This window comes from Stomoxys calcitrans, chromosome 2, assembly GCF_963082655.1.
Source record: "Stomoxys calcitrans chromosome 2, idStoCalc2.1, whole genome shotgun sequence".
Lineage (NCBI taxonomy): Eukaryota > Metazoa > Arthropoda > Insecta > Diptera > Muscidae > Stomoxys > Stomoxys calcitrans.
The window spans coordinates 228,371,483-228,395,595 of NC_081553.1; the positions used below are offsets into that span (position 1 = coordinate 228,371,483).

General features: G+C 39.4%; 1 protein-coding gene across 1 annotated transcript in view; it reads right to left on the reverse strand.

Moving 5' to 3' along the window:
- Nucleotides 1–2,126: 2,126 nt before the first annotated feature.
- The window catches only part of LOC106084298 (uncharacterized), a 33,519-nt gene continuing 11,532 nt past the window's right edge, over nt 2,127–24,113 (reverse strand). Inside the window, exons 2-3 of the mRNA XM_013247868.2 lie at nt 12,476–12,529; nt 2,127–2,203 (exon numbers count right to left, since the gene is read on the reverse strand). Of these exons, the coding sequence (XP_013103322.2) occupies nt 2,127–2,203; nt 12,476–12,529 (131 nt within the window). The remainder of the gene's footprint in view (nt 2,204–12,475; nt 12,530–24,113) is intronic.

Consider the following 24,113-nt stretch of genomic DNA (forward strand, 5'->3'; position numbering starts at 1 on the left):
ATCGTTTGAGTGGCGGGCTATAACGGAGTAAAGTGAAATGAAAGAGCAGACGATTTGGTAGTGAAGGCCAGAGGACTGCCGTCAATAAACTCGATTAACCCGAAGCCTTTCGCGTCGACGCAGTCCGAGTTAAGGGAGTGGGCGAAGAATGCGCATGCAACATTATGGAACAGCGAAATGGTCGATAGGACGGAGAAAATCCTATGGGGGGTCCAGATTGTAAGAAGACGAGGCTTTTACTGAAAGGAAGTAAGAAGGAGGTCAGTATCATAACGTTACACATAGGACTACGAGCTCACTTATGTATAATCGGTGCGGCAAGTGATAGCATTTGTAGGGCATGCGGGAAAGGTGAAGAGACCTTGAACCATTTCCTTTGTCATTGCCCGGCTTTAGCGTCTAACAGATACCGGCACTGAAGTGGGGACATTATACCAGACATGAACCAACTTAGGGGAGTGGTATTGAAAACAATTAAGGATTTTGTAAATAGCACGGAATTCTTAACTTCAAATTTTCTTTTATACCCACCACCGTAGGATAAGGGGTATATTCACTTAGTCATGCCGTTTGCAACACATCGAAATATCAATTTCCGACCCTAGAAAGTATAAATATTCCGGATCGTCGTAAAATTCTAAGACGATTTAACGATGTCCGTGTGTCTGTCCGTCCGTCTGTTGTAATCACTCACCGGCCCTCAACAATTAAGATATTGAGCTGAAATTTGGCACAGATGCGGCTTTTTGATGCACGCTGGTTAAGTTCTTGAACGGGGCAAATCGGACCATATTTGGATATAGCTGCTATATAGACCGATTTTCCGATAATGGGTCTAATGCCCATAAAAACTTTATTTTTAATCCGATTTTGCTGAAATTTAATACAGTGAGTAGTTTACGGCTTCCCGACAACTGACCCAAATGTGGTTCAGATCGGACTATATTTAGATATAGCTACCATATAGACCGATCTCCCGATAAAGTGTCTGAAGACCATAAAAGCTTTATTTATTACCCAATTTTGCTGAAATTTGCAACAGTGAGTTATTTTAAGCCTTCCAACATCTGACCTTAATATGGATTAGATCGGTCCATATTTAGATATATCTTCCATATAGACCGATCTCCCGATAAAGGGTCTGAAGCTCATAAAAGCTTTATTTTGTAACCGATTTCACTAAAATTTTAAACAGTGAGTTATTTTTAGCCTCCTGATACCCGACCTAAATATGGTTCAGATCGGACTATATTTAGATATAGCTGCCATATAGACCGATCTGCCGATAAAAACTTTTCTTTTATCCGATTTCGCTAAAATTTGGAATGGTGCGCAGTTTTAAGCCTCCCATGATTCGACCCAAATATGGTACAGATCGGGCTATATTTATATAAAGCTGTCATATAGACCGATCTCCCGATAAGGGGTCTGAAGATAATAACAGCTTTATTTATTACCAGATTTCGCCGAAATTTGAAACAGTGAGTTTATTTGATCCTCACGATATCCGACCTTAATATGGTTCAGATCGGTTTATAATTGGATTATATTATATCTGCCAAAGAGAAATATTTTGTTCTATAAAATTGAATAGAGACATATATATTAGACCACTCAATAAAGGGCCTCTTTCCGTTGCTTTTTAGCACATCCTTAAACTGTGAAGTATGGCATGTGAATGAATACTTTCTCATGTTTTATTTGTCGAAACAGTGAAAAACGGCGTTTGTATGTGAAGTGGTAAACTTGCTATGGAAGAAAAAACAAAGTACGCATGGATGGATGGGGGCACACATTTGCAAGGAGTTCTTTTCATGGGCATGCTACAGAAGACCCAAATGCCGGCAAGCCATTCAGCCTAGAGGGATTACGTTGTGGAGCTACATACACTCGCTAGGCTTTGTATGATGGAAGACTCAAAGCAAAAGTGTGATGAATTCTTCTTTAGCTGTTGCCCGTTTTGCCAGCCTGCCCTGTTTCCTGCCTCTACTGTTGTGTGTTAAATTTCAATTATATTTCAAGTGTGACTTTGAGTTATTTGAACACAAAGTTGCGAAACTTTTGTAACACATTTCTGTTGAATTGCACGAACACTGTATGGTGGAGTATTTTAGTTGTTGCTGTTGCTACCGCTGGTGATGGTGTTGCTGCTGTTGCTCCTTCATCCGATATTGTTGCCAGTACATATGGCTCGTTGAATTGGCTTGGGAAAAACATAAGCGAATAACATTTGAACAAATAGTGGATATGTTTGCTCACACATGGTTTGCGATTTCCAGGAATGTAAACAATTAAGATGCTCACACCCTTCGGAGGCATATGTGGCTCCAACCACTTCATACGCTCCCCTTCACCATGGGATATGGTGTGAGAAAGTTAAATACAATATCTATTGAAGTAGGATGATATTTAAACAACATGGGGAATTTAACATCCAATTCTTATTGCAAACGTTAGATGAGATCTTAAAATTTTAATTACAAAACCTTTATTTGATTGGGATAGAAGGAGAGGGATTGAAAGGCTTTATGCAGAGTTCTATGCAGGGGTTCCCATACTTTGGATTTGAATAAAAAGTATGGTCAAAAGCCGATTTTCCAAGTAAATTTTGATATTGATTGGATGTAGCATCATGTTATGAATTCTTTAAAGAAAATTTTTTGAAATTCCTGGTTGGAAATTTATTCAACATTTTCCTTCAACAAGCAACATCCTTCTCCTATGTGGCAAGCTCAGCCTGCCGACGTCAACATGAAAATTGACTCGCATGACCGGCTGTTAAAAAGCCAAACAGATGAAAAACAAGTAAAAGCGTGGTAAGTTCGGCCGGGCCGAATCTTATATACCCTCCACCATGGATCGCATTTGTCGAGCTCTTGCCACGGAATCTCTTTTTAGGCAAACAAAGGATAAAAGAAAAGAATTGCTATGTTATTGGAACAATATCAAGTTATACCTGTAGAGACTCAAGAAGTCAAGACCCCAGATCGGTTTATATGGGCCATATCAGGTTATGGACCGATTTGAACTATTCTTAGTACAGTTGTTGAAAGTAAAAACAAAACATGTCATGCAAAATTTCAGCTAAATCGGATAATAATTGCGCCCTCTAGTGGCTCAAGAAGTCAAGACCCCACATCGGTTTATATGGCAGCTATATCAGGTTATGGACCGATTTTAACCAAACTCAGCACAGTTGTTGGAAATTATAATAAAACACATCATGCAAAATTTCAGCCAAATTGGATATTAATTGTACCCTCTAGTGACTCAAGAAATCAAGATCCAAGATCGGTTTATATGGCACCTATATCAAAACATGAACCGATATAGTCCATTTACAATCCCAACCGACCTACACCTATAAGAACTATTGGGTTGCCCAAAAAGTAATTGCGGATTTTTCATATAGTCGGCGTTGACAAATTTTTTCACAGCTTGTGACTCTGTAATTGCATTCTTTCTTCTGTCAGTTATCAGCTGTTACTTTTAGCTTGCTTTAGAAAAAAAGTGTAAAAAAGTATATTTGATTAAAGTTCATTCTAAGTTTTATTAAAAATGCATTTACTTTCTTTTAAAAAATCCGCAATTACTTTTTGGGCAACCCAATATAAAGAACAGACATATATCTATAAAGAGCAGACAAACAAACCTACAAACAAACACAAATTGATTTTTATTTAAAAATCAATTTGTGTTTGTTTGTCTGTTCTTTATAGACTCAGAAACGGTTAAACCGATTTTCTTGAAATTTTCACAGAAGGTGCATAATGATCCCGTGGTGAAAATATCGTACTACATTTTTTGATATCTGGAGGGGAGGCGGACCCTACCCCTTATCCTAATTTCCAGAAACGCCAGATCTTGGAGATGGGTGGTGCGATTTAAGCGAAATTTTGTCTTCTCTCATAAAGTACCCTAAAAATAAAAATTTGGTATCCAAATTTCAGATGGGGTACCTAGGGGGACCGCCCCACCCTAAAACCTACCAAATATATATTTAGATCAATCACGACAATATGGGACTCAAATGAAAGATATTTAGGATAAGAAAACGTATCTGATATCCATTTGTCGGACCAAGTGTTTGGGAGACCACCCCAACCCCCAAAACACCACTAAATCGGACATATTTACCAACCTTGGCAATATGGGGCTCAAATGAAAAGTATTTGCGAGTAGAATACGAATCTGATATCTAAATGTGGGATAAAGTTTCAGGGGATCCACCCCTTCCTCAAAACACCCCGCAAAAAGGACTTATTTACTAACCATGGGAATATGGGGCTTAAATAAAAGGTATTTGAGTGTAGAATACGAATCTGATATCCAAATATGGGACCAAGTGTTTGAGGGGCCGCCTTTCCCCAAAAACATCCCTCAAAGGGGACACATTCATGACCATAGCAATATGGGGCTCAAATGAAAGGCATTTGGAAGTAAAGCACGAATTTGATATCAATATTCGGTAAAAAGTGTCTATGGGGCAACCCCACCCCCATAACAACTCCCATATAGGACGCATTTGCTGACCATTCCAATATGGTACTTTAGAGTAGAACACGAAGCTGATATTTTCAGGACCAAGTCATTGAACGGCCGACCCATCCCCCAAAACACCCCCCAAACCGATCATGTTTGCCGACTATGAAAATATGGAGCTCAAATGAATGGTATTTGGGAGTAGATCACGAATCTGATATCAACATTCGGGGACTTCCACCCCCTTAACAACCCCCAAATAGCACGTATTTGCTCACCCTGACAATTTGGGTCTTAGAGAGTGGGCCCATACACCGAACCGGACATACTGCTGACTTTTGCAGTAAGGAGTTTAAATGAAAGGTATTTGAGATTAGGAAACGAATTTGATATCCAATTTTGAGGCCTATGGTAATTTGGCGTTCAATTAAATGATATTTGAGAGTAGAGCACAATGCTGATATATTTTCAGGGCTAAGTGTTTGTGCGACCACCCCACTCCCAAAAACACCCCTTAATCAGGCATATTTTCAGACCATGCAAATGTGTAGCTCAAATGAAAGGTATTTGGGAGTAAAACACGCAATTGATACCCACACTCGGGACTAATTTTTCCAAAATTTCCCCAAAGAGTACAAATTTACCGACCATGCCAATATGTGGCTCAAATGAAAGGTGTTTGAGATTAGAAAACGAATTTGATATTGACGAATTTAGGGCCAAAGTGTTTGGGGAACGCCTCATCCCATAGAATGGGGTTAAAAAAAATGTTATTTCAAAGAGGAGCACTGTGCTGATATTTTTTTCAGGGCCAAATGTCTGGGGACAATTGTACCCCCTGAATCGGACATCATGAGAATGTTGGGCTCAAATATGGGGTATATCTACATTAAAAATGGAATACATCTAACATCCAAACTTAAATGACCCTAAACCATTTGAGCGAAATCGTAGAGCAATAAAGATTATATAAAATTCAGATGAAGGCATTTATTTTGTTATACTCTTAGCCTAGCGATATACATTAACTATTTTCGTAGCATGGTATTTACTTAAAGCTCTTTAACTGTGAAAAATAAATATTCAAATGTTAATTTTGTTCCATATAAAGTAAAAGAAGGCGGGCCATCTCCAGCTAGTTGTAAATAAAATGAAATATCTCCCGAATATTTTTTTAGAAAAATATCACTTTAACTTATAGACCCTTTAAGCGCTTTTTAAAAGAGTATTAAAGAGGTCATCACAAGTCAAAACTAGATCAATAACTGTCTCGTCTTCAATCTACTTAAAGTTTTTTTTTAACCTCAGCAATTGGAAATTGACAATTGTGTCAAATGACCGTTGCCAAGTATAATTAGATATCCACGAGATACTTATAGGAATTCCCAATTGAAATTCCAATTGAACGTCTGCAGCTTTTAAATCAACAATTTACGCAGATACTCTTCAGAGAATAATTTGTTGAGACGTTTTCATGTCATTGAATAATTAGAATTCTGGGTGGTGCAACATCAGACAAAGATGACAAAGTGCCCAAGATATGTATGTGAATGTGTTCGCAGTCATCAAGAACTTTTAGTCATATTGTGGAAGGGTTATAAAAAGGGAACTACTTTAAAAATTTCTGGCTATGACGGCATATAATTCTGGTACTTATACCCTACACCACCACTGTGGTACAGGGTATTGCAACTTTGAGCATTTGTTTGCAATGCTAAGAAGGAGAAGAGCTAGACCCAATGATAAATATAACGAACTGCTGAGAATCACTTCCTGATTACATTTAGCTCTATCCGTCTGTCAGGCCGCATTTGTTGTCCGATTTTTTTTTAGCCCATAACATTCCTCTAAGGAATGAGTGCCGTCCGATTCAATTCCTCCTCAAGGCCTCCTTTTTATAGCCGAGTCCGAAGGGAGTGCCGCAGTACGATACCTCTTTGGAGAGAAGTTTTACATGGCATAGTACCTCACAAATGTTGCCAGCATTAGGAGAGGAAAACCACCGCTGAAAATTTTGTCCTTAATGTCTCGCCAGGATTCGAACCCAGGTGTTCAGCGTCGTAAGCGAACCTCTGCGCTACGTTGGCCTCCATTTGTTGTCCGATTGCACAAGTAAAATTATGCACAAGCATTTCTTTTGGTTCAAGGAAGATCGCTATTGATTTTCAACATAATCGGTTTAGATTTAGATATGACTCCCATCTATATCTTTCATCCGATGTTGCCTTATAAGACTGTAGTAGGCACAATTTTGGTTTAATCTTTTGGGTGAGTTGTTTCATCTAACTTTTTAAAAAAATTGGTTCAGATTTAGTTATAGAACCCATATATATCTCTCACCCGATATGGCCTTTTGAGGCTGTAGTAGCCGCAATTTTAGTACGATCTTTACAAAATTTAAGGTGAGATGATTTATTTGACGTTCCAGTATATGTTCAAAATTTCTTTTAAATTGGTTGAGATTTAGATAAAGCTCCCATCAGGGACGTGGCCAAGGGGGGAGGCTAACGGTTTAAGCAAAATTTTGTAGGCCATCGAATGGTACCCCCAAAAACACGAAATTGGTATACAATTTTGGGGTCAAATAACCTAGGGGGACGCCCCATCCTAAAACCCACCCGAACGGACATGTTCATCCATTGAGGCAATGTGCTTGCCATATGATATATATTTAAGAGTAGAGTACGAACTTGGCATAAAAATGTCACCCCAAGTATCGGGGGGTTCCCCACCCACAAAAACACCACCCAACTGGACATTTTTACCGCTTAAATGGTTTTTAAAAGTAGAGTATAAATATGACATAAATACCTTTGTGTCTGAGCGGCCTTCCCACCCCAAAAAGACCCAGCAGGACATATTTACCGATTGGGACAATATGGGAATAAAATAAAGAGAATGTGGGAGTTAAATACGAATATGGTAAAAAAAAATTGAAACCAAGTACGAACTGCCCTTAAAGTAGCACCCGAAATCAAAAGTAGACCGATCGGGAGTAGAATATGAATATCAAGTTAAAAATTGGTTCCAAGTACCTAGAGAGCCCTCCCAAGCCCAAAACAGCCCTACCGCAAAAATCAAAGTGGACCCATCGAGACAACATGGACTCAAATGAAAGGTTTTCGGGTATAGAATGAGAATATAAAGTCAAAAATTGGATCCAAATATCAAGGGCGTCGCCCCAAGAGTACCGCCCAAAAGAAAATGTGGAATAATCGGGACAATATAGGACTCCAATAAGTGGTATTCCGGAATAGAGTAGAAATATGCTATTAAAAATTGGATCCAAATATCTACGAAGCCGCTCCAAGCCCAAAACCGCCCAAAATCAAAGTGAATCCATCGGGACTAAAAAAGGTGATGATTATCGAATATGCCCGTTCCATGTGGGCATATTCGACGATCATGATAATATGGGACTCACATAAAAGGTATTCGGGAGTAAATTGCGAATGTGGTATTAAAAATGAGGTTCAAGTAATAGAAGGTTATCTACCCCTCAAAACACCCACGAAATACGAATATTTGTCTATCATTGCTGTATGGGGTTCAATAAAAGGCATTTCGTAGTAGATAGGCAAATTGTACTGGGGACGTACATATGGTAGTAAGTAAGAAATTTATTTTTCGCGTGCCGCTAATGAAGGCTTAGCAAAGAGGATCGTGTACAGCTAGTATTCTATAAAGACAAAATTTGGCTCATGCCAGAGACATTTAGGACAGTAAGTTGTGTTAGAACAGTCGACATCTTTCTTCAGTTTACCCCAAATCGTTCCAAATTTGTATAAAGCTGCCATATAGACCGATCTCTCGATTTAAGGTCTTGGGTCGATAAAATGCTCATTTATTGTCCGATAACGCCAAAATTTAGGACAGTGAGTTTTGTTAGGCCCTTCGACATCCTTCATCAATTCGGCTCAGATGGGTCCAGATTTGGATATGGCTGCCATATAGACCGTTCGCTCGATTTAAGGTTTTGGGCCCATAAATGACGCATTTATTGTCCGATGTCTCTGAAATTTGAGACAGTCAGTTTTGTTAGGGCCTTCAATATCCTTCTTCAATTTGACCCAGATCGATCCAGATTTGGACATGGCTGCCATATAGACCGTTCGCTCCATTTAAGGTTTTGAAGCCATAAATGGCCCATTTATTGTCCGATGTCGCCGAAATTTGGGACTGTGAGTTGTGTTCAAGCCTTCGACAACCTTCTTCAATTTCCCAGATCGGTCCAGATTTGAATATAGATGCCATAGAGACCGATCCCTTGAATTAATATCTTGGGCCCATAAAAGGAGCATTTATAATGCTATTTCGCTGAAATTTGATACAGTGCCTTATGTTGGGCTTTTTTTATTAGACCACTCAATGCCCGTGCAGAGTTTGGTCCAAATCGGCCCATATTTCGATATAGCTGCTATGGGCGCATAAATTATGCATTTTCACCGGACTATGACGAAAAGTGGTTTGCATATATACCTGGGGGGTGGTTATTTAAAGTTCAGCCCGGCCGAACTTAACGCCTTTTTCCCTTTTTTTTACTTCTAAAAAGCAAGTATGGTCCAAGTCGGTCTGTAGCCTGATACAGCTGCCATATAAACCCGATTTGAATTCTTGAGCCTCTAGAGATCGCAATGTTTATCCTATTTGGCTGAAATTTTGCTTCAGGTGTTTTGTTGCGACTTCTAACAACACGGCCAAGTATGCTCCAAATCTGTCCATAACCTGATATAGCTGCCATATAAAACGATCTTCAAATTCAACTTCTAGATGGCATAATTAACAAAAATTATTTGCAGAACTTGTCAAATGCTATCTATACTTACTTACCTACTTACTCAAATTCGCTATGGTAGAACATTTGTCCCATTAACCGAACGTAGAATAGCCTTCCAAGCTCCTCGATCTTCTACGCTCCTTCTAAAATCTCTGCCACCAAGTTTCGAAGTGTCTCTCACCACTTCATCTTCCCATCGCACCCGAGGGCGGACAAACAAACGAACGAACTCGAATCTCTGACACCAAGTTTCGAGGTGTCTCCTATTATTTAATCCTTCCAACTACCTATTGGTCGTTCCAGTTTGCTCGTACCACCATGATCGCCTTCTAAAGACTTCTTTGCTGAAGCTTCTTCATCCATTCTGACAACATAAACTTGCCAACGCAGCCGTTATATTTTGAAGCGTTTAACTATGCTATAGCCATCATACAGCTCGTGATTCATACGACGCTTATATTCTCCATTAACACAAACTGGTCCATATATTTTACAAAGGATTTTTCTCTCAAACACTCGAAGTACTGCCACATCTGCTTTCGCAAGTACCCATGTTTCGGAGCTATAAATCAGTTTCTTGCTACATCCAAAGTAGCGTCTGTTTGCCCCAATTAACCTTCGTTTTATTTCAAAACTGGTGCTTGATTTGTTTCGGTTACGGCGGTGCCGAGGAAGATAATGGTGGAAGGTATATAAGATTCGTCTAAGCCGAACTTAAAGCGCTTTTTACTTTATTTTGCAAAAATCCACTGCAAATATTCCGAAAGTAGATAACTAAATAAAGTGAGTAGTCTTATTCTTCTCTGCTTGATATACATTTATCGGAGACTTTAAAATGCAAAGCTTTTACTACTTAAGAATTCTATTGTCTTAACCCATTGTGTGCCCATACAATGAAAATCATTTAGCACACATTTATGTAGAAATACTCACATTGCATAAAATCCAACAACCACTTATTGTATGGATGGATGTTAATAACGACTATACGATGATTTTCACAACAATGCCTGTCATTTGTCCCATCCGCCACTGCTTAGGTCTATTTCTCTACCTTCACCCAAACACCAAGCCAAGCCTGCATAAAACTTGAATGGTGTTACAGCCAAGCTGGAAAAACTTTGGGGTCTTCTGCTCGATATTTGCATAGCTGTCATACCCATCATCAAAAGCTTTGGGTTGCGGTGTAGTACAAGAAGTACCCCTACCCTCAGCATTAGGTTTAGTCTTTCCCGTCCCATTTACATACTTGACAACAATAAATTTTAATATGAATTCAGCCAACAACATTCAACAATGGTGGGCCGGATGGCTTTTCAATGGGAGCATAAAGCGAACATTTACTCGAACGAACCTTCTTCTTTTTTTATTTTCTTTGCAATATCCATTGACGCTGTTTTTGCGTTATCGCACCATAAGTATTGACGCCGGCTTGATGGCGTTCAAGAATGCCTAAGATGTCTGAGTATGTCCCCATGGCTGAGCAAACGACACACCATTCAAAATCAATGGAAAAATATGTACCAGCACTCGAGGGCGGACAGACAGACAGACGAAATAAACGTTCGAAATTGGAATTGAATGTATTTGGCAAACAATCAATTGCCATTGAATGGAGGAGGTACAATTCAGCACAAAAAAAAAGGGAGAAAAAAACACGGGTGACTTCTGCATACATATCGCCTCCCCTCAAACCTATAGGGGTCTACTTCATATGACAGAGTTGTGAAAAAGTACTGCTGGTTTCAGTTCTCAGTGTGGAGTAGATTTTAAATGGTTCCGTATGTTTTCAATGACACGCAAGGATGTCATTAATACGGGCAAATGAAATGATTCCCTTGGGGTACCAACAAATATCAAGGGTAAAAATTAGTTAGCTATGGTTTGTTTGAAATGCCCAAGGTCTAAATACTACTAGGTCTAAGGTAGATAATACCAGACATGAACTTTTATTCTCATTGCTTTGTCATAATTGTAAAAAAAAAGAAAAATCCTTTAATTTAAAACTTTATAAAGAAGGTATTGCATGTTTATAGCTAATGGGCAACACTTTTGGTTTTGCTAAACACAAGCAAACGTTTCAGGATTTTTTTCCCAAAAAATTCTAATTTTGTTAAATTGTCTGTAAAAAGCAGTATTTAACAAAATCTTGCACGGAATTTTAAATTAAACATTTGAGTGCCAGTTTTATCATAACCTTCCATAAAGGGACATTGGTGATACTTCTCTTACATCCGATTCAAGTTTTAGGATAATCAAATAGCATCTTTTCTATAGCCGAGCGATAGTCTATGGGTCACATGATCGAATTTAGTAACCAAAAGTCCTGAAGTACAAAGCGAAAGGATAGCTTCTAGTATCTGGAAGTGACGGGCCGTAAATCCTCTCTACTTAACACCCCATGTCGACATTGAATGTTTAGTGCCTAACCAGAATGCGAACAACATAACAGTAACCAGGCTAAAGAACATCAAGGCAGTGTGAGCCGATGGGCTACCTGCTGAACTAGTATTGCCCGTAGACTATTAAGGCATATGAATCAGCTAGTACGCGCATTCTAGTTAATCGAACGTATAACCGAAAATTGGAAACTCAGCTTCCATGTCTCCTACACAAGAAAGAAGACAGGACAATCAACTAAAGAGGAGAATCAATACAGACATTACTGTCATACAGGAAGTGCGATGGCTCGCAAAGGGCTGCACAACAACACCCAGAGGAGACGCCCCTATATTATATGGATTTGTGGTTGGTCAGAGACTGAAACACCTTGTGTCCAGGTTTACTCCGCTGGGTGAGAGGCTAGCCACAATCCGCACAAAGGCCTAATACATTAACATCAGCATTATTTCCCCCCATGCCCCGATGGAAGACAAGGAGGAACCAGACCGTCAATGTTTTCTATGAGCGCCTAGGTAGGGGAAATGACCGCTGTCCCGCCCATGATATTAAAATCGGTCTGAGAGATTTTAGTGCGAAAATAGGAATGCATTCAACCAGGGTGTTAGATGTACGATCGATCCGGGGGGGCGAACATCGATTCGGATCGTTACCTTGTTGCAGCTAAAGTTCGCACACGACTTAATACTTTCGATTAAAATCTTAAGATAATCTGGTGTTATCAATATGGCTCTTAACCTGGTAAATGTTTTAATACTATTTCTAAGGGGTATGGCGCTGAATTAGGTATTCAAAAGGGCCTTGGATATGGCTTACCACTGGGCGAGGCATAGGTATCTAAACGTACACCTAGATAAAACAAAGATCTGCCTGTTTACGAGGAAAACAAAGGTAGGCCAATTTGGGGCATCACATTTTCTCAACAGAGCGATTTCGATATCCGACAAAACCTAATTCTTGGGTGTGATTTTGGATGGGAAATACAACTGAACATACCATATCCATGTGGAAATACCATAACCATGAAAAGGCTCCCAGATGTTGGGCACTATGTAGCCAAGCCGTACTTCGAAATGGAACCTGAATCCGAGTATAGTTCACCGACTCTACAGTCATAGAAAACACTGCACTCATCCTTGCCATGACATCCGGTTATACGTACAGGACTGACCCCATGGATTCCTTCACCGGCAAGGGCTGCCACCTGAATATACTATTGGGTTGCCCAAAAAGTAATTGCGGATTTAAAAAAAAAAAGTAAATGCATTTTTAATAAAACTTAGAATGAACTTTAATCAAATATACTTTTTATACACTTTTTTTCTAAAGCATGCTAAAAGTATCAGCTGATAACTGAGAGATGAAAGAATGCAATTACAGAGTCACAAGCTGTGAAAAAATTTGTCAACGCCGACTATATGAAAAATCCGTAATTACTTTTTGGGCAACCCAATATAAACTGCTACAACAACTACATCTCAACTTATATCAAACACTGTCTGCTAACTGTTAGTAGTATTGCAAAATGTTGGCAACTTCTGACTAAAATATTCCCTGCTAATATATATGCAGTTTGCGGGAAATGTCAGCTACCCAATTTGTGATGGGGTTTTTAGGAGAAAAACATTATAAAACAAGTAAGAGCGTGCTAAGTTCGGCCGGGCCGAATCTTATATAAAGGGTGATTTTTTTGAGGTTAGGATTTCCATGCATTAGTATTTGACAGATCACGTGGGATTTCAGACATGGTGTCAAAGAGAAAGATGCTCAGTATGCTTTGACATTTCATCATGAATAGACTTACTAACGAGCAACGCTTGCAAATCATTGAATTTTATTACCAAAATCAGTGTTCGGTTCGAAATGTGTTCATTCACCGTAACGTTGCGTCCAACAGCATCTTTGAAAAAATACGGTCCAATGATTCCACCAGCGTACAAACCACACCAAACAGTGCATTTTTCGGGATGCATGGGCAGTTCTTGAACGGCTTCTGGTTGCTCTTCACTCCAAATGCGGCAATTTTGCTTATTTACGTAGCCATTCAACCAGAAATGAGCCTCATCGCTGAACAAAATTTGTCAAAATTTGAACACATTTCGAACCGAACACTGATTTTGGTAATAAAATTCAATGATTTGCAAGCGTTGCTCGTTAGTAAGTCTATTCATGATGAAATGTCAAAGCATACTGAGCATCTTTCTCTTTGACACCATGTCTGAAATCCCACGTGATCTGTCAAATACTAATGCATGAAAATCCTAACCTCAAAAAAATCACCCTTTATATCAGCTTATGTACCGATTTGAACCATATTTAGCACTGTTGTTGGAAGCCATAACAAAACACTTCATTCAAAATTTCAGCCAAATTGGATAAAAAGCCAAAAGCCAAGATACATGAGATTAGTGCCAGGCACTTCTGCTGACTACACTGTCTTGGCTTGATTGAACTCTGATATTGCCATCAGTAATTTCGCGCTACACAGATGGATTAAAACTAGACGACAGTGGAGGGCTGGGGAACCCATGAACTATGATCTGTTTGCGCCCTCTAGCGGCTTAAGAAGTCAAGATCCAAGATCGGTTTTTATGGCAGCTACAACAGGCTATGAACCAATTTAAACGATACTTAGTACAGTTGTTGGAAATGATACTAAAACACCACGTGCAAAATTACAGCCAAATCGGATAAAAATTGCGCCCTCTAGAGGCTCAAGAAATCAAGATCCCAGATCGGTTTATATGGCAGATATATCAGGTTATGTACTGATTTGAACCATATTAAGCACAGTTGTTGGAAGTTATAACAAAACACCTTGTGCAAAATTTCAGCCAAATTGGATGAAAATTGCGCCCTCTAGCGGCTCAAGAAGTCAAGACCCAAGAACGGTTTATAAGGCAGTTATTGAAAGTGATACCAGATCACAATGTGCAAAATTACAACCAAATCGGATAGGAATTGCGTCCTCTTGAGGCTCAAGAAGTCAAAACGCCAGATCGGTTATATCAGGTTATTGATCGATTTGAACCATATTGAACTATATTTGGCACCATATTTGGTTGTTGGAAATCTTAACGAAACACCTTACACAAAATTTCAGCCAAATTGGATGAAAATTGCGCCCTCTAGCGGTCCAAGAAGACAAAAGGCAAAATCGGATTATATGGCAGCTATATCAAAACATCGATCTTCGAAAGTTGGCGTGCTTTCGACAGACAGAAGGACAGACGGACGGACAGACGGACAGACAGACGGACGGACAGATGGACGGACAGACGGACGTACAGATGGACGGACAGACGGACGGACAGACGGACGGACGGACAGACGGACGGACAGACGGACGGACAGACGGACGGACAGACGGACGGACAGACGGACGGACAGACGGACGGACAGACGGACGGACGGACAGACGGACGGACAGACGGACGGACGGACAGACGGACGGACAGATGGACGGACTGACGGACGGATAGATGGACGGATAGATGGACGGATAGATGGACGGACGGACGGACATGGCTAGATCGACTTAAAATGTCATAACGAGCAACTATATATATACTTTATGGGGTCTTCGACGCATATTTCGAGAAGTTACAAACAGAATGACGAAATTAGTATAACCCCAACCTTTGGTTTGGATACCTGCGACTAGTGCGATGCGCTTCTACTGACTAGACTGCCTTGGCTTGACTGAACTCTGATATTGCCATCAGCAATTTCGTGATACACAGATGGATTAAAACTAGACGACAGTATAGGGCTGGGGAATCGATGAAGTAAGATCTGTTTCCGACTGCCCTCATCATCCTGTTGGCGGATATCCGGGCGGTATATGGTGTTAACGCCGTCTCGAAGTCCACGAGATTGAACATTATTACGAACAGTAATCTGGCTTTAAAAACCAAGACGGTCACGAACTGGCTTGAAGAGTTGAAAGGCGATCAACACCTTTTCTGAAAATGAGACGATCCGCATTGTTTGGCTGCCGTACCACAGTGGGGTGGATACATAGGGCCAAAGCGAGATAGGGAGGGCAAGTTGGTCGTATGGGTGAACTTGGTGTATGTAAAAACTTGGTGTATGTAATGACGAATTTGGAGTTTAGGGCGTGTGGTCGACGAAAGTGGATGTATGGGTTGCCCAAAAAGTAATTGCGGATTTTTTAAAAGAAAGTAAATGCATTTTTAATAAATCTTAGAATGAACTTTAATCAAATATACTTTTTTTACACTTTTTTTTCTAAAGCAAGCTAAAAGTAACAGCTGATAACTGACAGAAGAAAGAATGCAATTACAGAGTCACAAGCTGTGAAAAAATTGGTCAACGCCGACTATATGAAAAATCCGCAATTACTTTTTGGGCACCCAATAGCACTATGGAACACTCAACGAAATTTGTTATTCAAAAAAGCAAAATTGTGTACAAACAGACTTTTTTTCTCGGATTGAAACAATCGATAGAGAGACGAAAATTGTCCTCATTTAAAAGAGGATGCCGGAAAGAAATCAGAATGGCTTTCGGTATCATTATGAGACACATAGGACTACAGGGGAACATTTTAGCAATTTTGTGAGCAACCCGGATTCCTGACATTATTGGGTGATACTTTTAAGAGCGCACAACAAGCCCATTAATGGCTTAGATGTACGATTATATATCGATGGCGGCATGAAACTAAACTAACCTTTTCAAACTAAACTAACCTTAGGTAATTTGTAAAAAAATTTGAGAGGAAATAGTCTATGAAAATATTTTTTAATAAATTATCCATTAAAATTAGATTTCGAAAAAAATGTTAAGAAAATCTAGATTTTGCAATGAAAATCAAATTTCTACAAAATTGTATAAGAAATTTAAAGTTTGGTCATATATCTATAACTATGAAGACCGGACTAAGATAAAATTTTCATCTATGAGATTGAAACTTTAATAACAAAAACTTAAATTTTCTATAAAAATTTACCAGAGGCAATGCTTAAGTCCCACTTGTATATTTCTAACTAAGAATTCTCCCCAAATAAGCAAAACTTGATTATTCCATTGAGCTGTCCTGATTTCGTTTTTCTTTTCATTTCCCCCCAAAATAAATGGGTGTTAAAAAACTGTTATACAAAAAGCAAACATGCCATCTCAGCGCCGCAGACAAAGTTTCTGCCCATTCGTCTGGCTGTTTGTCTGTAGGATTATAATTTCCATTTTTTACAGTCTGTTTCTTTTGCTTGTTTGTCAGGCGGAGGGGTTCTTTTTTGTTTCTTCCTTACTTTTGTACGAAAACCATAAACCACCAGTTTTAATACCTCCCCACATAAAAGTAATGACACAAGCGAACAACAGACAAACCCGCAACGAATTTTGTGGATTTGTGATATCAAACAACAAGGAAAAGTACTTCAATGTCATTTTGTTACCAAAAGTGGAATGAGGCGCAGGGGGGTCGAAGGAACAAGAAATGTGGGTTGTAACGGAAAACACTTCCCTTTCCTGCACACACCCACACACACACACGCACACAGAATTCACATTTGAACGGGGCTCATTGCTAAATCGTTACATATTTTGCAAAATCTTATGTTATTTAATCAAAGGATAAAGTCTACTTAAAATTCCATTCGCGAGTAAGCACAGTGCTTTGAAATCGATCTAAAGCAAATTGGATTTTCATTTTAAAAGCAAGAAAAATTCATTAAAAATGTATTCTTATAGAAATGCGTTTTCGAAATTAAGAATGAAGCTCGTCGTAGCGCAGAGGATAGCATGTCCGCCTATGACGCTGAACAAATGGGTTCAAATCCTGGTGAGACATTAAAAAATTTTTTGAGGTGGATATACCCTCCTAATGCTGGCGACATTCGTGAGGTACTATGCCATGTAAAAACTTCTCCTCAAAAGAGGTGTCGTACTTCGGCACGCCGTTCGGACTCGGCTATAAAAAGGAGGTTCCTTATCATTGAGCCCCTGTTAATGGGCAAAATTTGAAAAAAATTGCAATTAGCTCGTCGAACTCCCGCAAGTTTGGATCTTCCTCCAAATTTGCTCGTCTCAGCTGACCAGCATAAACTGGCGATGTCTTCCCAGAAGAATAAAGAGCACGCAAAAAGAAAAATTATTAGTCATAAACGAACTTTTCGTAAACTGCTTTTCTCACCAAAACGGTGAGAATTTCTTTACAATAAAAACGCAAAAATTTTTGATTAATGTAAAGGAGGGATATTTTTCCATGGCGCAAAATATTGTCAAACAATCTATGCGCTGTAGACATTATTGTTGCCTCCAGCATGGCACCGAAGTATTTTGATTTTTTGAACATGTAGAAGCGTTCAAAGTTCGGGCGGGCCTAATCTTGGGAACCCACCACCATGGATTTTGCTAAAATTTTATATAAAATTAGTTTAGTTGAAGGGTATAATTTTATGTATTTTTGGACCGTACTTGGCACAGTAGTTGGAAATCATAACAGAACGAATGTGCCAAATTTTAACTAAATCGGACGAAAATTGCAGCTTTCAGTTGCTAAAGAATGTCAAATCGGGAGATTGATTTATATGGCAGCTATATCAGGTTATAGACTGATTTGGAGCCAAATCGGATGAAAATTGAGGCTTCCAGGGGCTCAAGAAGTCAAATCGGGAGATCGGTTTATATGAGAGCTATATCAGGTTATAGACCGATTTGGACCGAACTTGACACAGTTGTTGGAAGTCATAACAGATCACTATGTGCAAAATTACAGCCAAATCGGATGAAAAGTGAGGCTCCCAGGGGATCAAGAAATCAAATCCCGAGATCGGCTTATATGACAGCTATATCAGGTTATAGACTGATTTCGACCGTATTCGGCGCAGTTGTTGAAAGTTGTAATAGAACACCACATGGAAATTTTCAGCCAAATCGGACAAAAATTGCGGCTTCCAAGGCTCAAGAAGTAAATTGGGAGATCGTTTTATATGGCAGCTATATCAGGTTATAGACAGCTTTGGACCGTACTTGGCACAGCTGTTGGAAGTCATAACAGAATACTACATGCAAAATTTCATCCAAATCGTATAAAAATTGTATCTAAATCTTATCTAAATCTAACCCGATATAGCCCATTTGCAATCCCCTATGACCTACATCAATATAAAGTATCTGTGCAAAATTTCAAGCGGCTAGCTTTACGCGTCCGACCGCTATCGTGATTTCGACAGACGGACGGACGGAACAGGCTATTTCGAATCAGAAAGTCGAGCCGATCAAGAATATATATACTTTATTACTTTATATATAGACGAATATTTCTGGGTGTTACAAACGGAATGACCCCGATCCTATGGTGGTGGGTATAAAAATTGTGCTTTTTCCAGTTTACGTTCCCACAGGATCGCCGCCCTCCCAATAATTACTGCTGGCGGGCTGAAAATAAAAATTAGTCCATTTTTAAGCTACACTCTTTGCCAAATGGAAGAGACACACGATACAAAAAAAAATCCAAAAGAATCATCGAAGCACTTATGGCTTCAAAAAAGTTTTGATTTTTTACATAAAAGAGCTTTCCTTTACCACAGACGAAGTTCATAAAAGTTTAACCACCACCAAAGTGATTTTAACCTCAAAATGTAGCAAATTCACGATTAACGTTAAACGGTGGAGGAGAATGTTTTTAAGTTACTATAAAAACAGGACATCCCCAAATAATAAAGATTTGTTTGTCGTAAAGATATTCCACACGTTTTATTTTTTTGAGTTTAGTCTCGTAATGCTGATGAAGGAGCTCTCAGGCCAAAGTGAGATTGCAAATACAAATTTTTCCCATGAACATTCCACTAAGCCAAGAGGGGCCAACTTCTCACATATCAATGAGAGCAGTCCGATTCAAGTTTAAGCTCAATGGTGAGGGGCCTCCTTTTTATAGCCGAGTCCGAACGGGGTCCCGCAGAGCGACACCTCTTTGGAGAGAAGTTTTACATGGCATAGTACCTCGCAAATGTTGCCATCATTAGGAGGGAAAAACCACCGCGGAAAATTTTTGTCTGATGGTCTCGCCAGGATTCGAACCCAGGCATTCAGCATCATGCTAACAGGCGGACATGCTAACCTCTGCGCTACGGTGGCCTCCATGTGAGATTATTTCAGGTCAATCCGTTAAGAACCAGCTGCCATGAGATTTATTTCTATTTCGCTTATCCTAAAGCTTATTTTTCCCAACCACTGTGAATTGCGATTGTAATGTATGTGGCAAAACAAAAAGTCGTTGGCATTTGAACAAAATGCAAACACAGACACACACCACTCACACTTGCCATATCCATTAATAATCAATGTGTCGTTGTAGTTGTCGTCCGCCCGTCCGTCCGTCCGTCCGTCCTTCCTTCTGTCCGTCCATCCCTCGTTTTGCAGATATAGTGCGAGTGTATGGATATGGCACAATCACCACCAAGGATCCTTTGTGCACAAAAGGACTTAAAGGAAGGCTCAATGGTCCATGCTGAATTCTATAGGGAAAAAATGTTAAGTATTCTTGTTATGGACATTAATGCTTATCAAGCGACAGCATGGATCATCCTCATTATCATCATCACCACCATTGCAACATCGACATTTCACCATTAGCCGCATATAATCGACAAAACTAACGTCAGCACTCCCAAGTCGGACATAGAACTCTGAGAGGCTTTAGTAGCTAGATAGCATTATTGATGTTTGTTTTAAGATTAAGTTGCTGTGAGGCAGCAGCAAACGAAAGGAAAGTTGGAAACCCCTGGGCAATCTTTCATCACAATCTATCAATGATTGTTAGCAACCAGGGGTATTGTTTTTAAGTACTATCCGTCTGTTCAACTGTCTCTTTGTCAAACTGTTGGTTGAAGTGCCTGCACCGGCTAGAGTATCTCATAAATATTTCAAATTATTTTCAAACAATGAAAAACTCTTTCAATTGTTTAACTTATAATGCATTCAGTTTATTGTGTCCTTCAATTCCTGAAACTCAGGCAAAGTCTTCACAAATACCCCTTAAATGCTGTCCTGGCCATTCCAAGCTTACTGCCTGGCTGCCACTCTGCCAATCACTCAGTCTCAAACAAGGCTATGGGGAGGCATTTGCAATTTTATGGCTTTTATCGATTTGGATAAAAGTTTAACTTGTGCTTGTCAATGGCATTCATTAAAGTTGAAGAGTTAGTTGTTGGCCATGGCAAGGCTAAAGGAAATTGCAACGTTTTTGGTCATATTGATTTCAAAAGGAACATACTTGAAAGACAATAGAGCCAGTAGGCAACTATGGATATGGCAAGTAAACAAAAAAGCTATTGTGTGTATGTAAGAAAAACAAAATAAAATACAAAATTGAAATATGAAAACGAAAAAGTTTCTTGAAAATTGTAAATATTGTACTAAAAATTCAATAACTTATATCAACAAAACAAAATGAAAACTAAAAAGTAGAAACGTGTTAAGTTTGGCTGGAACGAATCTAGGGTATCCACCTTCATGGATTCTGCTAAAATTTTATATAAAAGAAATTTAGTTGAGGGGCATCATCTTACTCTACATACCAAACTTCGGTACAGCTGTTGCAAGTCATAACAGAGCACTATATGCTAAATTTCAGCCAAATCGGACAAAAGTTGCGGCCTCCTGGATCTCACGAAGTCTAATTGGAAGCTATACCAGGTTATAGACCGATTTGGACCGTACTAGGTAGAGTTGTTGGAAGCCATAACAAACGACCTCACGCTTAATTTCAGTCGGATCTGACAAAAATTACGTCTTGTAAGGACTCAAGAAGTCAAACCGGGAGTTCGATTTATATGACAGCTATGTCAGGTTATAGACCGATTTAAACCGTACTTGGCACAATCGATGGAAGGCATAACAGAAAACTACATGCAAAATTTCAACCAAATCGTATACAAATTGCGGCTTGGAAAGGCTCAAGAATTAAAATCGGGAGATCCGGTTTTATGGGAGCTATACCAGATTATAGACTGATTTGGACCGTACTAGGCAAAGTTGTTGGAAGTCATGACAAACCACCTCCCGCTCAATTTCAGCCAATTCGGACAAAAATTGCGGCTTTTAATGACTCAAGAATTCCAATCGGTAGATCGGTTTATATGGCAGCTATGTCAGGTTATTGACCGATTTCAACCGTACTTGGCACAATCGATGGAAGGCATAACAGAATACTACATGGAAAATTTCAGCCAAATCGGATAAAAATTGGGGCTTGTAAGGGCTCAAGAATTAAAATCGGGACATCGGTTTATTTGGGTGCTATATTATGTTATAAACCAATTAGGGCTGTACTTGGCACAGTTTTGGGAAATTATAACAGAACACTACATGCAAAATTTCAGCTCAATCGGATAAAAATTGCGGTTTCCGGGGACTCAAGAAGTCGAATCACAAGATCGGTTTATATGGGAGCTATATTTAAATCTGAACCGACAATGCCCATTTGCAATTCCCAATGACCTACATCAATATTAAGTATCTGTTCAAAATTTCAAGCGGCTAGCTTTACGCGTTCGACCGATATTGTGATTTTGACAGACGGACGGACGGATATGACTAGATGGCCTCAGAATGTAGAGACGATCCAGAATATAAATACTCCTTGGGACCTTAAATTGGAGGATCAGTTTATATGGCAGCTATATCTAAATAAACTCTGATCTGAACCATATGCTGGTAGGATGACGGGATGCTTAATACAAGTCACTGTCTCAAATTCCAGCGAAATCCAGGATAATAAATGCAGCTTTTTATAAATGCAGCTATATCTGAATAAAGACCGATCCGTACCATGTTTAAGGCGGATATCCATTTCAAATTTCAGCGAAATCGGATAATATTTGCGGCTTTTATGGGCTTAGTACCCTCAATCGGCAGATCGGTCTATATGGCAGCTGTATCTAAATACTTTCCGATCTGGACCATATTTAGATTTGATGACAGAAGGTTTTTGAACAACTCACAGTTTCAAGTTTCTTCGAAATCGGGTTATAAATGCATCTTTTATGGGCCCAAGACCCTCAATCGGCAGATCGCTCTATAAGGCAACTATGTCTGAATATAGACCGATATGAACCATACTTCAGACGGATATCGGATTTCAAATTTCAGCGAAATCGGATAATATGTGCGGCTTTTATGGGCTTAGTACCCTCAATCGGCAGATCGGTCGCTGTATCTAAATACTTTCCGATCTGGACCATATTTAGATTTGATGACAGAAGGCTTTAAACAACTCATAGTTTCAAGAAGAAATATGCAAATTACAAATTTTGCCCATGAACATTCCACTAAGAAACAGGGGCAAACTTCTCACATATCAACGACTGCAGTCCGATGCAAGTTAAACTCAATGACAAGGGGCCTCCTTTTTATAAACGAGTCCGAACGGCGTGCCGCAGTGCGACACCTCTTTGGAGAGAAGTTTTACATGGCATAGTACCTCCCAAATGTTGCCAGAAGGGGAAAACCACCGCTGAAAATTTTTCTGATGGTTTCGCCAGGATTCGAGCCTCTGCGCTACCGTGCAAACTCAAAGCAAATTATTTTGGTGGCTTGTAGACAATATAAGGAGCTGCCAATAAAACAAATATAATGTACATATGTAGCTGTAATTTCTATCTACATACAAAAATTGTCCATAATCTCCTAATTTACTATCACTCACAACCATTTTTCGTAAGTAATCATTTTTTTTTAGTTAAAGTGTCCTTCAAGAGATATTCTTAGAAATCCCACCAAATTCTATGCTATCCTTGAATTAATTTCTCATTAATTACTCTTTTTTTTCTCGGAACCATCCACACATATAATTAAATACAGATGAATCCAGGCAGAAATATCCAAGCAGGCTGTCTTCCAAACAAATGGACACACCTGTTGGTTGGCATTTGACCTCAAACCTCAAGCATTACTTTGATACAGCGAAACACAATCAATGCCACACAAAGCCATTTCTAAATAAAGACAACAACAACATTTCAAACACGATATTTCATTATGATTGATAGTTAACACAGGCATTGTCCTTGGAAAGATGGATGTTTGTCGCTGGGATTGATGGCTGTATGTATGGGAAAGATCGAATACAAGAACAACTATAAAGACTGACCCAGTGTAGGTGGAAGTATAACCACATGGACCTCTACCCAAACGGCTAAAAGACCAAGACAGCTGTTAGGCGGCGACGGCTACAAAAATGGCGGCGACACCACACTTGTAATTCAATCTTACTGCAGGCAGCCTTATTCCGCCTTCTCTCGCCATACTTATCAGTCTTGAGATTTAATGATTAAAGAGTACAACAGCATGCTGGTAATCAACGTGCCCACACATATTCACAGCGTACGACTACCTGCTCACATGTTTGCAGGACAACTGCTTAACAGAATGTTAAATGCGCTTACCATGGCAGCGGCAGTATTTGAGACGACACATTTCTATTGGA